This window comes from Plecotus auritus, assembly GCF_963455305.1.
Source record: "Plecotus auritus genome assembly, chromosome: X".
Classification (NCBI taxonomy): domain Eukaryota; kingdom Metazoa; phylum Chordata; class Mammalia; order Chiroptera; family Vespertilionidae; genus Plecotus; species Plecotus auritus.
The window spans coordinates 11,553,754-11,569,248 of record NC_137784.1 but is presented as its reverse complement, the minus strand read 5'-3'; the positions used below and the strand labels follow the sequence as shown (position 1 = coordinate 11,569,248).

The 15,495-nt window shown below is 41.4% G+C and overlaps 1 protein-coding gene across 5 annotated transcripts in view; it reads left to right on the top strand.

Annotated features, from left to right (window-relative positions):
* Positions 1 to 15,495, top strand: part of PHKA2 (phosphorylase kinase regulatory subunit alpha 2) — a 66,567-nt gene that overhangs the window by 15,284 nt on the left and 35,788 nt on the right. For 3 of the 5 annotated variants that reach the window (XM_080653295.1, XM_080653294.1, XM_080653292.1), the window contains exons 3-11: positions 466 to 624; positions 2,985 to 3,032; positions 3,951 to 4,119; positions 5,550 to 5,632; positions 7,828 to 7,908; positions 9,383 to 9,481; positions 11,248 to 11,394; positions 13,377 to 13,430; positions 14,021 to 14,143. In XM_080653295.1, coding sequence (XP_080509421.1) covers positions 466 to 624; positions 2,985 to 3,032; positions 3,951 to 4,119; positions 5,550 to 5,632; positions 7,828 to 7,908; positions 9,383 to 9,481; positions 11,248 to 11,394; positions 13,377 to 13,430; positions 14,021 to 14,143 — 963 coding nt within the window. The remainder of the gene's footprint in view (positions 1 to 465; positions 625 to 2,984; positions 3,033 to 3,950; positions 4,120 to 5,549; positions 5,633 to 7,827; positions 7,909 to 9,382; positions 9,482 to 11,247; positions 11,395 to 13,376; positions 13,431 to 14,020; positions 14,144 to 15,495) is intronic. The other 2 variants (XM_080653296.1, XM_080653293.1) reach the window with 1 other exon arrangement.

The following is a 15,495-nucleotide window of genomic DNA, read 5'->3' as shown; positions in this document are numbered from 1 at the left end:
ACTCCACTTCAACAGTTAAGCTCAAGCTAAAGAATAGAAGAGGTGACTGTCATTTAGCAATGGCATTGCATGGCTTGGCATTGCTGTACACATTGGTGACAATGCTTTACCAATTTGTGTGGTTACATGAAGGCAGAAGAAGACCTAAAGCCCGAAGTGCACATATTTATAAAAATCTTGCAGGCTTTTTCTGTTTGCTCTTTTTTCTGTTTGTCATTTCCAATAATGTGATCTGGTCTGAAATCAAAAGAACAAGAACTTCAAAGTGACAGTATTCCTTAGAGATCTTCATAGTGATGTCACTTCTCGCCCATGATCACACTGTTGGTGGCAGAGCAAGAACTGAAACTCCTGTCTCTTCACTTGTAATCCTGACCCTTGTTGTGGCCTCTGAAGACAAGTATTCCTTGTCCAGGAGCTGGGTAAAGGGTGTTGTTGAATCATTTTGTGTCTCTTCTTTAATAGAATCCCATCACGGGGCTGCTGTCTGCCAGTCATGAACAGAAGGATGCCTGGGTGCGGGATAATATCTACAGCATCCTGGCTGTGTGGGGCCTGGGCATGGCCTACCGCAAGAATGCCGACCGTGATGAAGACAAGGCCAAAGCCTATGAGTTGGAGCAGGTAATGCTGATTGGCAGCCATGTCTTGGCCGTGCAGCACCTCTTCCTTAAACTGAAAAGCCTACAAGGAAGTAGCTGTGTGTACAGAACAGTTTGGTGCAGATGTTGGCTCCATTTCTGCTATAGAATGTTTTGGGGAAGCACTTAAGTGGCCTCAACCTTTCATTTGTTTTTCCCTTTGAGATTTTTTCCTTCCAAAAAATAGTCACAATGAATTGGAAAATAAAGCATTCAAATTTCCAACTAGTTATTTCTCACACACATGTTCTGTCAATTTTATATATCTATATCTATATATCTATATCTATATATATATATATATATATATGTATATATCTATATATATATAGATAGATATATCTATATCTATATCTATATCTATATCTATATCTATATCTATATCTATATCTATATATATACATATATATATGTATATATATAAAGCTAATATGCAAAGTGTCCCCTCCGGAGTTCAACCGGGAGACCAGGAGTTTGATCGCTTGCTATGATGTGCACTGACCACCAGGGGGTGGCGCGGAAGGAAGGTCCCGGCCAGCAGCCAGAAAGCCCCAACCGGCCCAGATCACTGGCCAGGCCTAGGGAACCCTACACATGCATGAATTTCATGCACCAGGCCTCTAGTAGTTATATATGAGGTTATATAAACTAATATGATTGTTTTTTAAAAGTCAGTACACCAGAACTACACATTCCAAAGAGTATACACCTTTCAAGTAGTTATGTTGAAAGGAAGCTCATCCAAACAGTATTGCCACCATTTAAAACATCTTTGGAATTTCCCATGTTGGTATTATCCAGTTTTTGTGCTTATGTTGCCATATAGCTCAATGAAGTCCTTTTATTGTTTTCCAAAATCAGAATCCAAGATACCCACCAAAGAAAAGATTTAGCATCGCCCTGACGGGTTTGGCTCAGTGGATAGAGCGTCAGCCTGCGGACTGAAGGGTCCCAGGTTCGATTCCGGTCAAGGGCATGTACCTTGGTTGCGGGCACATCCCCAGTGGGAGGTGTGCAAGAGGCAGCTGATCGATGTTTCTCTCTCATCGATGTTTCTAACTCTCTATTCCTCTCCCTTCCTCTCTGTAAAAAATCAATAAAATATATTTAAAAAAAAAAAAGAAAGAAAAGATTTAGCATCATTGAGTATGTAAGAAAATAATCTGTCCCTAAGCACAGGAGGTGTTTTCAGTTTTCATGACCCTTTACATCCTCCACTGCAAACCATGTACATTCTGTAAGAGAGGAGATGCTCATGGCCCTGGGTGAGCTTCTTTCAGCCAGGCAACTTTGAGCAATCCTATTCTCCAGCCACTTGTGAAGCAGTCCTAGGTTCAATTCCAGTCAAGGGCATGAACCTCAGTTTCATGGTCCATCCCCAGCATGGTTGGGGCATGTGCTAGAGGCAACCAGTTGATGTGTCTCTCTCACATCAATGTTTCTCTCTCTGTCTCTCCCCCTCCCTTCCACTCTCTCTAAAGAAATCAATGGAAAAAATATCCTCAGGTGAGGATTAACAAAACATAGGACATATTAAGACCAGTCTTTCAATATTCACAATTAAGACCTGAATTGTGAAGGAAATGAGAGGTCACATAATGTATTGACTCAGAACTCAAACTCTGGAGTCAAATGGCCTGGACTCTGTCCTTGCTCTATCCACTGGGAAACTTTAGCAATGTTACTTCATCTCTCTCAGCCTCTGGTTCCTCATCTATAAAGTGAGGTAATAATAATACCTACCTCAAAAGATTGTTGAAAGAGTTAGAGAGAATCAGGTAAAGTGTTTTGTACAATGCCTGGACATAGTATCTGATTATCAAAGTACTATTTCTATTTATAATGATAATAAGAATTATAATAATTTGTTGCAATACATATTATTAAGAAACCTTGGCAGCTACTTGCATTTTGTAAGAACTTTACTCAACAGTTCAGTAATGGTGTCACAAATGGCTATTTTGGCTCAGAGCAGTATTACTTGGGACAGGGATGGTGGACTTAATTCATCCTTGCATAACAAAAATAAATTACTAAGAATTGTGCCATAAAGCTCCAGGGTACTAGGCTTATACAATTGCTTGCTAAAATATCAGTGAGGAGTCTCTAGATTTCAGAGCTGGGAAATGCCATCTGGTCCAGCTCCTTCATTTGAGATGTCACTTTGTCAGAATTTTCTTTCTTTGTGATGGAGTGGAGAGGTGGAAATAACTAAACAATCGGAATACTTGTATACACTCAGGATCTGCCTTCTCCAGGCAGTGTTGGCTTACTGGCTATGTGGTGAGGTTTCCATGGAGCAGGGAAGCTGGTCTTGTTACTGGTCCCACTTTATTTCTACAGAACGTGGTGAAACTCATGCGGGGTCTTCTCCAGTGCATGATGAGACAGGTAGGTGGAAAATGACAAATGTGTTTGTGGGTCACCTGAGTGGGCATTTTGTCATTTTCATGATGACAACTAACATTCTTAAAGCGTTTTGAACTTTTCAAGATGAGAAACTGAAAATATTTTGCTTACTTTTTTCTTTAAAATTATCTTCAATACTTGTATTACACTATATGACTCACAGACTCAAAGCATGCTGTGTCTCAGAATCTCTTTTGAAGAGTTGCTTGTGTAAAAGGAGAACATATCTTTTTTTAATAAATGGGGAAGAAAACATTGTTTTTAAAAGCCACTCCTAGAAAGCCATGTTCTGCTGTTTATTCTGTTGAGTTTATAAAAGGGTTTCTTTTGAGTTGAAATGCTTGAGTTTCTAAAACTTGACATTACTATTTACTGGTATTTTCTGTAAGGGTTAAATAAAACAACTCATTGAGCACATACTGTATACAGAGCATCATACTAGGATCTGCAACAGATACAAAGATGACTATAATACTGTCCCCACCCTTAATCAGCATGTGCCTGCTAGTCTTCAAAGACAGTTATTCTTTTTCTTTCAACATAACAGGCCCTCTTCCTATTATCCTTCTCACCCTCTTTTCCTCCTTCTCTCATTGAGTGCCTACCATGTGTTAAGGCTCATGCTGGGGATACACAGGCATGGAAACCCTTTGTCTTGACCCTTTGCCCCTGCAGAACTAGTTAAAATCCCACTGGGCTGGACATTCCTAAAGATGGGCAAGAAGAATCCCCCACACAGTCCCTCTGTGTGGTGCTCACTAGTGAAAATCCCATTTTCCATCCCTTTGGCTCCCAGAGGTAGCAGATAAGAGGTCTGCATCCAAGAGACTGAACCTAGGTGTGGCCTTTGCCAGCCATGAACCTCTTAGCTATGCAGAGCTGGCTTGCCTTCTCCCTCAGGTGGATAAAGTGGAGAAGTTCAAGCACACTCAGAGTACCAAGGACAGCCTGCACGCCAAGTACAACACTGCCACCTGCAGCACCGTGGTGGGTGATGACCAGTGGGGCCACCTTCAGGTGGATGCCACCTCCCTCTTCCTCCTGTTCCTGGCTCAGATGACTGCTTCAGGTAAGCCAAGGCCATTTGAGCCCATTGTACAGGGAGTGACAATCCAGAAGGGTGCAGGGAAGGGCAGATATTGATCAGTATTCAAAATAAGCTATTTATGTAAAGAAAAAGCATGCTTTTTAATATTACTAGAGGCCTGGTTCACAGATTCGTGCACCGGTGGGGTCCCTCAGCCTGGCCTGCACCCTCTTGCAATCCGACACCCCTCAAGGGATGTAGTAGTGCGCGAAGCAGCAGGCAGCTGAGGAGGAGCCCAGGCTGGGTGCTGCTCCACTCCTGCTCATCCCAGCACCGCTGCACCTACCAGCACTCAGTAGCACAGCCATGGAGGCAAGAGAGGCTTGCGCCACTGCAGCTGCGCTTGCCAGCTGTGAGCCCGGGGTCTTGCGCCCCTCGATCAGCTGAGTGGTGCTCCCACTGTGGGAGCACACTGACCACCAGGGGGCAGCTCCTGTGTTGAGCATCTGCTCCCTGGTGGTCAGTGCACATCATAGTGACCGGTTGACCGGTCGTTCAGTCATTTGGTCGCTTAGGCTTTTATATATATAGATGAGTGCTGACTCTGTGACATGCCAGTAGTCAGCCTCCTGAGCACTCGCAGGATGAGGGCTATTGAGCCAGCTCTGTTAGCATCTCTGTAGTTAATTCCAAAGCTTCCTTTCTGTCACTGTCACCTAGTTACTGGGTGACAACCTAGATGAGATCTACCTTCAACAGTTCAACTTTCTGCAGAATGCCATGCCCCCTCTTAAAGTTTTCTTCTCCCAGATTTTATCAGTGAATATGCTACAATTAATTTAACTATTCCTTTATTCTTTTCCTTTTTGCTGTTATAACTAATATTGCAATACCAACTTTGACCCATATCTATTTGTTTCCTTCCATTAGTTAGATTTCATTCAAGGAGTGCAGAAGGCCCCACACCTTCCCTTTTAATCCTTTCTGCTTGTAGGCACACACACAAAGGTAGATATAGGCTTGTCTTCCTTCCTTCCTTCCTTCCTTCCTTCCTTCCTTCCTTCCTTCCTTCCTTCCTCTTTCTGCTACTAGACATCCTGTTAAAATTTATTTCAGTCTTAATTTTTGATGATCTAGTAAGAAAAATGAAAATGGGGCCCTAGCCGGTTTAGCTCAGTGGATAGAGTCTCAGCCTGTAGACTGAAGGGTCCTGGGTTCGATTATAATCAAGGGCACATGCCCAGGTTGCGGGATTGATCCCCAGTAAGGGGCATGCAGAAGGCAGCCAATCAATGATCCTCTCTCGTCGATGTCTCTATCTCTCTCTCCCTCTCCCTTCCTCTCTGAGCAATCAATAAAAGTTAAAAAAAGAAAAAATGAAAATGGGGTAAAAGGATTCATTTCCTAGTGTGATATTTGTAATTGGCAGCTTTCTTTACAGCATAACTCCATTGTTGGCTTTTCTTTACTAGGTTTACGTATTATTTTCACCCTCGATGAGGTTGCCTTCGTACAGAATCTTGTTTTTTATATAGAAGCTGCATATAAAGTTGCTGTAAGTATAAACCCCGGTAGTGTTTTCAGTTGTCAAAAAGAATAAAAAATCATATGGTTGTCTGAGAGCCATGCCATTTGGGGCTGACCTGAAATTTAGCATGATGAGAGGTGTAAGATTATGTCACCTCCACACACGAAGTACACATTTTTGTCCTGGGACACAATTGCAGAGTTCATGTGGCATGTACATAGGCTGGTTGGACTCAGGATTAAGGGCAGCAGCAGCAGCAGCACCTCAGTGGGAGCTGCTATGCCAAGGTGATCACCCCAAGCAGCCCACAGGTAGAGGAGCCAGAGCCAGATGTGTGCCCCAGGCCAGGTGTGTGCAGATGCAAATGTGCATAAACCCCAGCTCCTCCAGGATTGACTATAAGGGTGATAAGGAAAGTGTAGAGTTTGGTTTGAAAAAGAAAGCCACTATGGTCTAAAGCAAGGGTCAGCAAACATTATATGCAAAGGGCCAGAGAGTAAATATTTTCAGCCTTGTGGTCCCTGTGATCTCTTTTGCTGCAGCTCACCTCTGCCATGGTAGCACCGAAGTAGCCATAGACAACATATAAACACGTGAGCATGGCTGTGTCTCAAATATACTTTATTTACAAAATCAGGTGGCTAACTAGATTTGATCCAAGGGCTGTAGTTTACTACCCCCAGGTCTAAAGCAGTAACTTTCAATCAGGGGCAATCTTCCCCTCGCAGGGGACATTGGGCAATGTCTTGAAACATTTTTGGTTGTAATACTGGGGAGGGTGCTACTTACATAAAGAGGGTGGTGTCCAGGGACTATGCTGAGCATCCTACAGTGCACGGGACAGCACCCACAACAAAGAATGATCTGGCCCCAAATGTCAATAGTGCCGAGGTTGACAAATCCTGGTCTAAAGGAACTCAAGAAATCTTCATGTAAACGGTGGGACTTTAGTTGGACCTTGGAGGATGAGTAGAGTTAGATAAACAGGATGAACAGGGGTGTTTGCAGTAAGGGAAGAGCATGAGCAGTCATAGAGGCAAGAACAAGCTCTGAGTGTGTGTATTTGGGAGGATGCTTGGGGAAAAGGGGTGCAGAGTGAAGGAGTAGACTGGGGGTGAAAGTTGAGTGTTAGACAGTGGTAGAAAACAGTCAATTTGTGGGTGTGCTGGGTGAGGTGGAGAGGCCAAATAATGGAAGTGTGGCCATCCAGAGAGAGAGATTTGAACAGGATCCATTAGGGTTGTATAAACAGTTTGTCACTTCAGACTCTTAAGCAGGAAGTGAGCTGATCAAAGCAATTTTTGAGTTGGAGTGAAGATGGCTTGGAATGTGGAAAGGCCCAGATATGAGGAATACTGAAGGAAGGAGTCCTAGGTCCTAGCTACAAGGCAAAGAGTCTAAAGTCACTCTGGTGTGTCTAAGTTGAAATTTTCATACTTTGAAAATGCTCATCTTTAGAGACCAGATAGTAAATACTGAAATGTTGGCATTGGTCCTATTCTTATTGGATTGTAATCTTTCAATAGTACACATAGCATATTTTTCAAAACAGTATGCAGTGCTTAGGTTTCTTAAGAAAACGTATGAATTATAAAAGTTAGATATGCATGTATCGAGTCCTCTATGTGGACAGAGTGTTCTGAGCCAATTCATATTAACCAGTTTAAAATACCAAGAAAGTTCAGTATTCTGTGCCTTAGTTTTGACTTGGGCTCCTGTTACTTGCTGAGCATTTCTTCCCCCAAGAAGTAATGCTCGAAAAAGATATTAAATTATTTTAAATGGTTTGGTTGGCTTCAACTATTTCTAACCCATTTGTTAAAGTTTCTTTATTTCATCTTATAATTTAATATAAGTTCAAAGGAATTAGCTAAATTGAGGGGCAACATTTTATTTGATTTTAAGATAAATAAAATATTTTGTTTTCTACAAATCAAGAGTTACTCACAAATTAATAATTTTTAGGAATAAGAAAATTGAGAATACTTTTGCATGCATTTTTGGTTCCACCTGAGTATTTACTTCTAAAACTGCACAAAGGTCAAATGAACTGAAATCGAGGAAAAACACAGCCTGAGTGTGTAAAACCATGAATTTGGTGGTCTTGGAGAAGAGATATTCATGTTCCATTATGTCTGCAGTAACGTAAAGGAATCATTTTCCCACAGCACTTCTCATGTTCCTCTTTTCCCTGCTCTGATCACTGCCTTTTTCTCCTGCAGGATTATGGAATGTGGGAACGTGGCGATAAGACTAATCAGGGCATTCCGGAATTGAATGCAAGCTCTGTAGGAATGGCCAAGGTGACGGCTCATCCTCCTTGTTCTTCCTTCTGTGCGTTTTTTACTGCTTTGACTTGGTTCTCATTAGAAGTACGAACTTAATCTGATTAGTATATTTTTCAAAAGTCAACAGCAAGTGTGAAATTCAAGTGGCGCGTATACCCAGCCAACTGAAATTATAGGTAAAGAATGTAGGTTTCCTGCACTGAAATCTGCATGTGCTTGAAAATAAGGGCACTCCTTCCTCACTGTGTATTGTTATCACCCAAGGGTCTAAGCTCTTACTGTTGTCTAGGAAGCTGGATGTAGATCTTCAGTTTTCTTTTCTGGGTCATAAAGAGGGCTGAAGAACATGACCACTTTGTAGGGCAGGGCTTACAAGTTCAAAAGTCTATAGGGCCAGCCAAGTAAAACATAAATATGTGAGGTTGGCCAGATAGAAAAATATCGAGGGGTATTGGGGATACTGAGGACATTCTCTAAAGGTATTCCAGTTCAAAATCATTTTAAAAACTTACTCAGGACAAAACAGAATACACCTGTGGGGCAGATTCAGTCTGCAGGCTACCAGTTTTCATCTCTGTCCTAGACATTTAGCATGCTTTCCTCTCCTCCTCCTCAATATCAAAGTGTACTTTTGGAAAGACTCCAGCGCTAGAATTGTTAAAGCAACAATAAATATGCTCTGTTAAGAGAACAGACTGATGATCGCCAGATTTTAGGGGATTGGGGGGAGAGTTAAAAAGGTGAAGGGATTGAGAAGTAGATTGGTAGTTACAAAATAGTCATGGGGATATAAAGTACAGCATTGGGAATATAGTCAATAATATTGTAATAACTATGTATGGTGCCAGGTGAATACTGGAAATATCGGGGCGGGGGGGAACACTTTGTAAAATATACGATTATCTAACCACTATGCTGTATACCTGAAACTAATAAAGAATAATATTGAATGCAAACTGCAAGTGAAAAAAAATTTCATAATAAAAGATAAATACATAAATAATAAGAGTAAAAAAATATGCTCTGTTAAGGTCAACTAACAGACAACATACTTAGTACTAAAAGAATTAACTTTCTTAAGCGCCAGATATGCTGTTAGGAATTAATCACTAAAATAGGAGAAAGAAAAGCCAACCATGAATTTAGTGCCCCCTGTGTGTGTGTGTGTGCGTGTATACACACACACACACACACACACACACACACACTCATTAATTTGTTAATATTTCATTTTTGTATAATCATTTCATTTGGGGAAATATTTTTATTTTCTTCTGCTTATTCCTGCAATGAGCTGCAACATTTAAGCTCTGATCTACTGAAAATAAGGATAGAACATGACCATAGGACTCTTTAGCTGGATTTTAAAGATAATGTTTCATCACCTTTGGGAAAACATGTACCCTAGATTGCTTAATGAAAAAGGAGTATCAGATATGGGCGTGCATGTTCACTAGAAAGGAAAAGTAATTCTGACCTGTGTTTGTAGGCAGCACTTGAAGCAATTGATGAACTGGATCTTTTTGGAGCCCATGGAGGACGCAAGTCAGTGATCCATGTCCTGCCTGATGAGGTTGAACACTGCCAGGTAACAGCTCAGCCTCTCACATTCCAGAGAGCTGGATAGGAGACTCATGAAGGGAAAACCTGGGCTCCAGTTTTCCTCACCTTTCTAGCTGGGTGGTACTTGGCTTCTTTGAGCTTTAGTTCCCTCATTCATACAGTGGGCATACTGGGCCCTTTCCTTCCTGCTGCACAAGGTGGTCCTAAGGATAAGAGTAAATCAACTTAATTTGTCAGAGTACTTTGTAAGCCAGAAAGTACCATGCAAACATAAGACACAACAATAATATGTATATGGAGTCAGCAATCAAGACACCTTGTTTTGCAAAAGGCAAAATCTCTTTTATTTGTTTTGAGCACATAGGTGGTTTTCTCTCGGGTTTATTTCATGAGGCCCCCAAATTGAATGACTATCAAGCACTAGTTCACTTGGGGAGGGAGGAGGAGATGGGCAGAATGGGTAACGGTGGAGAGATGAGATGGGAAAAATGGCAAAGTAGTAGAACCTTCATGAAATAAAAATCAGAGAAAGGAGTGATTTTGTGAAGATTAAGCAGATAGTAGGTCACCAACTACTGGTCAATCACCAAACTCTTATTTAGTGAGGGCCCACTGTGTGCTAGGGCTATGGGAGTCAGATACATAAAAACTTGTAAGCAGAGAGCTTCCGGAGGGAGTGTATGTTTCCAGGCAGAGAGAGCCTAGGGAAGAATAACTAGTTCAAGAACTAAGCTTGGGGCGGGGAGGCGGGGAGGGTTCAGTTGGTTATAAAAAATGAGGTTTTACTCCGAAGCTGAAGGTTTACCCCCCATTTTTATCCCACTGTCCAGCTCACTCCATTCCCCCCATTAAATATTTGTTAGTGGGGAATCTGCGATTTCTTGAAGTATGGTTTAATAGAGTCAAGCTAGTGTGCATCTTAATAGATGTATAGTCTAGTGGAAATTGTGTGAGCTTTGTAGCCAGCTGGTCCTGGATTGGAATCCTAGATCTGTTGCATACTAGCTGCATTTCTTTAGACTGTCTTTGTACTTAGTCTTAAAGAGTCCTCAAGTGTGAATTGGATGTAGTACCTGAATTCCTTCTTCATATGAAATATTTAATAAGCTTATGTTTTCAAGGGTCTAGCCCCATGTCTTTACATGTTAAATCTCAGGATTAGCTTCTTCCCTTCCCAAACTTTTCCTTATAATCTCAACTTCCTTTATTTTACAATGCCTAATCCAACCACCTTATAATTGAGGCCATATTATAGTGCCACTAAGTAACCCATTCTCTCTAGGACTAAACTAAATTCTGTTGTTACCATTTTGCCTGAGTGTTCTTGTGTTCTTCTGGATTTGACTTTTTCTTTAAGTGGTTTCTCAGTCACCCAGTCCAACTGGCCACATTCCATAGAAGCCAGACATTTCTCTATAGTGGCCCTGTATGTGTGTTCTTCTCTGTCTTTTTCTTCACCATCAGGACATCCTAACCTGCTGACACACATAGCCCCTAGTTCCTCCCCTACATGTCCTGAAGACCCAGCAAAGTCAACAGAAGTCATGACGGAAGGGAGACAAGGAGTTCTCAGCTCGGTCTTCAGGCAGTACCCCACTCCCTCCAACTCCTTATTCTCCCCCAAGGAACAGGAAGCATTGGTTGGGTGGGCAAGGTCACCCATCGGGGTCATACTGGTAGGACAAAGCTCTAATTATTTGAATGTTCCTTTTGAGGCAAAGGTCATGATTTCTAGATACTGTACATAACTATTAGTACGTCACAGGTTAAAGCCACCTCTTTTTCATTCAGTCTATTCTGTTCTCCATGCTGCCAAGAGCATCGACGTCTAAAGAGATTGATGCTGGACTTCTTTCTATTATTTCTTTCCCGGCCTTTGCAGTGGAAGATATGAACCTTGTGAATGTGACCAAAAATGAAATTATTTCTAAGCTCCAGGTAAGTGGTGGTCACCCTAGTGCTGATCTGCCCTGTGTTAAGTGCCACTTTCACACTGTGACGTGGAGCAGCTCACCCAAGCCTTGGTTCTCCATGAGGCCAATAGCTTGGCTTATCTAAGTGGGCTCATAGAGTGAGGTATCCAGAGCAGAGTCTACAGGTGACAAAACTAAGTCTCTTAGTGATCAAGTGACTTGGTTCTCTTCCTAAGTTGCAGAGGTTGACTCAAGCCGTCATCTTTGAACCCATTCCTGTACTTCTAAGGCAGAACTTCTTAACCCTTTAGAAGTCACAGACTCCTTTGAAAATGTCTTGAAAGCTATAGAGTCCCTGCCAGGAAAAAAAAGGCATGTCTCAATATCCTCAGACTTTACACACAATATCAGGGGACTTAGTGATCCCAAAGTTAAATTGAATTTTTTAAAAAAATCCCTGTTCTGAGTAACTATCTAACTATGATACATTACATCAAAGTGAGAATGTTATTAAATATCCCAGCCAGCCTTGGCTGGTATGGCTCAGTTGGTTGAGAGTCATCACGTGCACCAAAAGGTCACCAGTTCAATTCCCAGTCAGAACACATACTTGGGTTGTGGGCTTGATCCCCAGTAGGGGGTGTGCAGAAGGCAGTGAATCAGTGTTTCTCTGTCACATGGATGTTTCTCTCTCTCTGCCTTCCTCTTTCTCTAAAAAAAAATATCAATGGGAAAAAATATTAAAAGTTTCATTAACAAGTTTTTTGTGTGTGTTTGTGTGTGTGTGTCTGTGTTTAAGAGAGAGAGGAAGGGAGAGAGATGGAAACATCGATGAGAGAGAAACACTGATCGGCTGCCTCCTGCATGCTCCCCACTGGAGATTGTGTCTGCAACCCAAGTATGTGCCCTGACTAGGAATTGAACTGAAACCGGGGACCTCTTGGTTCATGGGTCGATGCACAACCATTGAGCCACACCAGCCGGGCAACAAGTTTTTAAAAACAATTCCAGCCAACTGAAGTTATTGGTAAAATTATCAAAGAATATAAGTTTTCTAAACCAAAATTCACATTTATGATCTTACTTAGATTCCGTGAAAAATGCTTTTAGCACTTGGAAACAAGGAATTAAAGGGTCTCCAAGCATATCCCCAAAAGACGATGGCTGTCTCAGTCAGGGTTCAGTGGTGGAAAAGGAACCTCTTTAGATAGTTGAAGCAGGCAGAGAGTTAGTGCAGGAAACGAAGTGTTTATAGGGAGCAGATTCTAATTGGGCCTCCCAGAGCCATCTGGGACTGGCCACTGGGGCAGTGCTTGCCTCCACAGCCTACCCTAGAGCAGCTCATACACACTTAAGAAATTGGGAAACGGTCACCCAACGCTGCTATCCAGGGATTTAGAAAGGCAGAGAGCCCTGCCACTGCCATTCTTTCCTGACACCCAGAAAGCTGGACAGGAACACTGGAGCCTGCAGCAGGAAAACCAGAAGTGACGGCTCTAAGTCACAGGAAGCCCCATCTGCCTCCCTATCAAGCTTCAGGATGCAGGCTCCTTTGCAGTGGAAGACATGAATTTTGTGAATAGAGCTTATCTGCAAGGAGTCTGGAATGCCCTTTTAGTTTTCCAGTCTTTGAAGCAGAAGCAGTCCAATCCAGGTATCTGAATGGTGGCTTTTCCAAGCAGTGAGGTTCCCTTTGCATCACTGCATAATATGACAAATCAGAATGAAAGGCTGGTCATTCGCTGAACTCTCAGTGATTATTCTCACACCTCTGATAGTTTAATGTAGTATTTTGGAATTTTCTTCCAAGGACTCATCAAACCTGAATTTACCTTACGTAGGACTTAAAAATAACTTTTTGTACTGATAACAAAGAGCACTTGGTACACATTTCAGTACTACAAGATTCATGAGAAAGGGGGCAAAGGGTTGACTGCAGTTAAAATCAAAAGACAAAGAAATTCTTCTGATGTCCTCAAATGTACTTGTTTTTCTTTATCTTCTTAGGGGCGTTATGGATGTTGTCGCTTCCTTCGAGATGGTTATAAAACCCCAAGAGAGGTTGTATTTAAATAATGTTTCTTAAGATTCCTTAACTGCTTCATATCTAAGTTGCCACTGTGGTGTTCTCCCTCTACTGATTACAATTACATGTTAGAATATTGGAAAGAGAAGTCTTAATTTTGGTATCAGCAAGCCTGGAGTTAGACAATAGAATAGTAAAATCATTAGGAGGACAGCAAGCTGGTGGTTTAAAACCAGCTTGTAGACAGGACAAACAGTTCTGTGGCTCACATGGGTTTTTAAATACCAACTGTGGCCGCCTCCTTGGGTTTCTTTGACATAGTGACTGGTAGAATAATATCAATAAAATAGTCTGCCAAGCACTGTGAGAGATAAATTGCTATTTATTTGTTAGAGATGTAGGAAACAATATAATAAGCTACCAAGGAGTCTTGTGTACATTTCTGATATTTTACCATAGAAAACTGCCAAAAATGGCATCTCCCCATTATAGCAGAATCCTAATTATGGTATACCAACCTCAAAGCTGTATTGAAACAGACAAGCGAGGGAAACCCAGTAAGGTACAATGGTATTATCTATGTATCTGACATCACCTTTTAGAAGGTTTACCTACTTGATTACAGGACCCAAACCGATTGCATTATGATCCTGCTGAACTCAAGCTCTTTGAAAACATTGAATGTGAATGGCCCGTGTTCTGGACATATTTCATAATCGATGGGGTCTTCAGCGGTGACGCTGTTCAGGTAAGAAGATACTGGGTATTATGTTTAATCTTCCACTTATCTGTCAAAGGACTTTGCTGGAGGTGGTCTCTATCCAGTTCACCAACATATTCCCTGTGCCTATGACATAGTAGGTACACAGTAAATATTGGTTAATGCAGCATTCATTTGTTCAAGACAGGTTTCTTTAGCATTTGCTGCTGTGCATACTTTGGTGAGCAAAACAGACCTGTCTTTATAAAGCTTATGCACATGACTGATAAACTCAAAGATTTGCTGTTTGTTTTTTTTTAACCTTTTCAGATCTGACATTTTTTTTAACCTGCTTGAATCATGTGTTCTCGGTTGGGGTGAACAATCTAAGATTTATTTTAGTTTTTGAAAGCTGCCTCTGCTCAGGAATGCTGGGAGGCTGCAGAAACAACAGCAAGCTTGAAATGTTACTGTTGCCCCGTTGTTCATTCTTACTTTTATGCAGTAGTGATTATCTTGGATCTTATGTGTTCTTTTTATCCCAGAACTGAAAGATCTCAAAAAGATTGAGTTGGAATTTCAATTGTGAATAAGCTTGACAATGATCAGAAGCAAACAAAGACTAAGGAGACACAAAAGACTATACTTAGTACCTTATTTTCTAGGTCTCATAGAATTTACTACACTTATGCCTACCCTGTCTCTTCTACTTGCTGCCCAATGACATTTAAAAAAATGATGCACCCCTGGTCACGCTTTGACTGGGCTCTCCAAAGATGAAATGTCTTAAATAGCAGGTGGCTAGTTAAAGTTTTTTTTTCCTCTCTTTTTTCTTTTCCCTTTTTTTTTAAAAAATATATTTTATTGATTTTTTACAGAGAGGAAGGAAGAGGGATAGATAGTCAGAAACATCGATGAGAGAGAAACATCGATCAGTTGCCTCTTGCACACCTCCTACTGGGGATGCGCCCGCAACCAAGCTACATGCCCTTGACCGGAATCGAACCCGGGACCCTTCAGTCCGCAGGCCGACGCTCTATCCACTGAGCCAAACCGGTTTTGGCTCTTTTCCCTTTTAATATGTAGATTTTTATCATTGCCTTTTTAATTTCATGAAAATGTTTACACCAACAGCATCCTAAGAATAGGGCTACATCGATCATAGTATGTATTCTTCCTTTTCCTCACATGAGATTTGTTCAGCAAGTGTTTCTTGAGCAATAAATATTTGAATGAGGGCCTTGTAGTGTAAAACTACCTATAGGTGGAAATGGGATGCACTTCTTAAGATCCGGCCTCCACTCCAAGAAGCTTATAGTCTAGCTGGTGAGACAAATTGTATTTATTTATTTATTTATTTATTATTTTTTACTTATTTTTTTAGAGAGGGAGATAGGGAG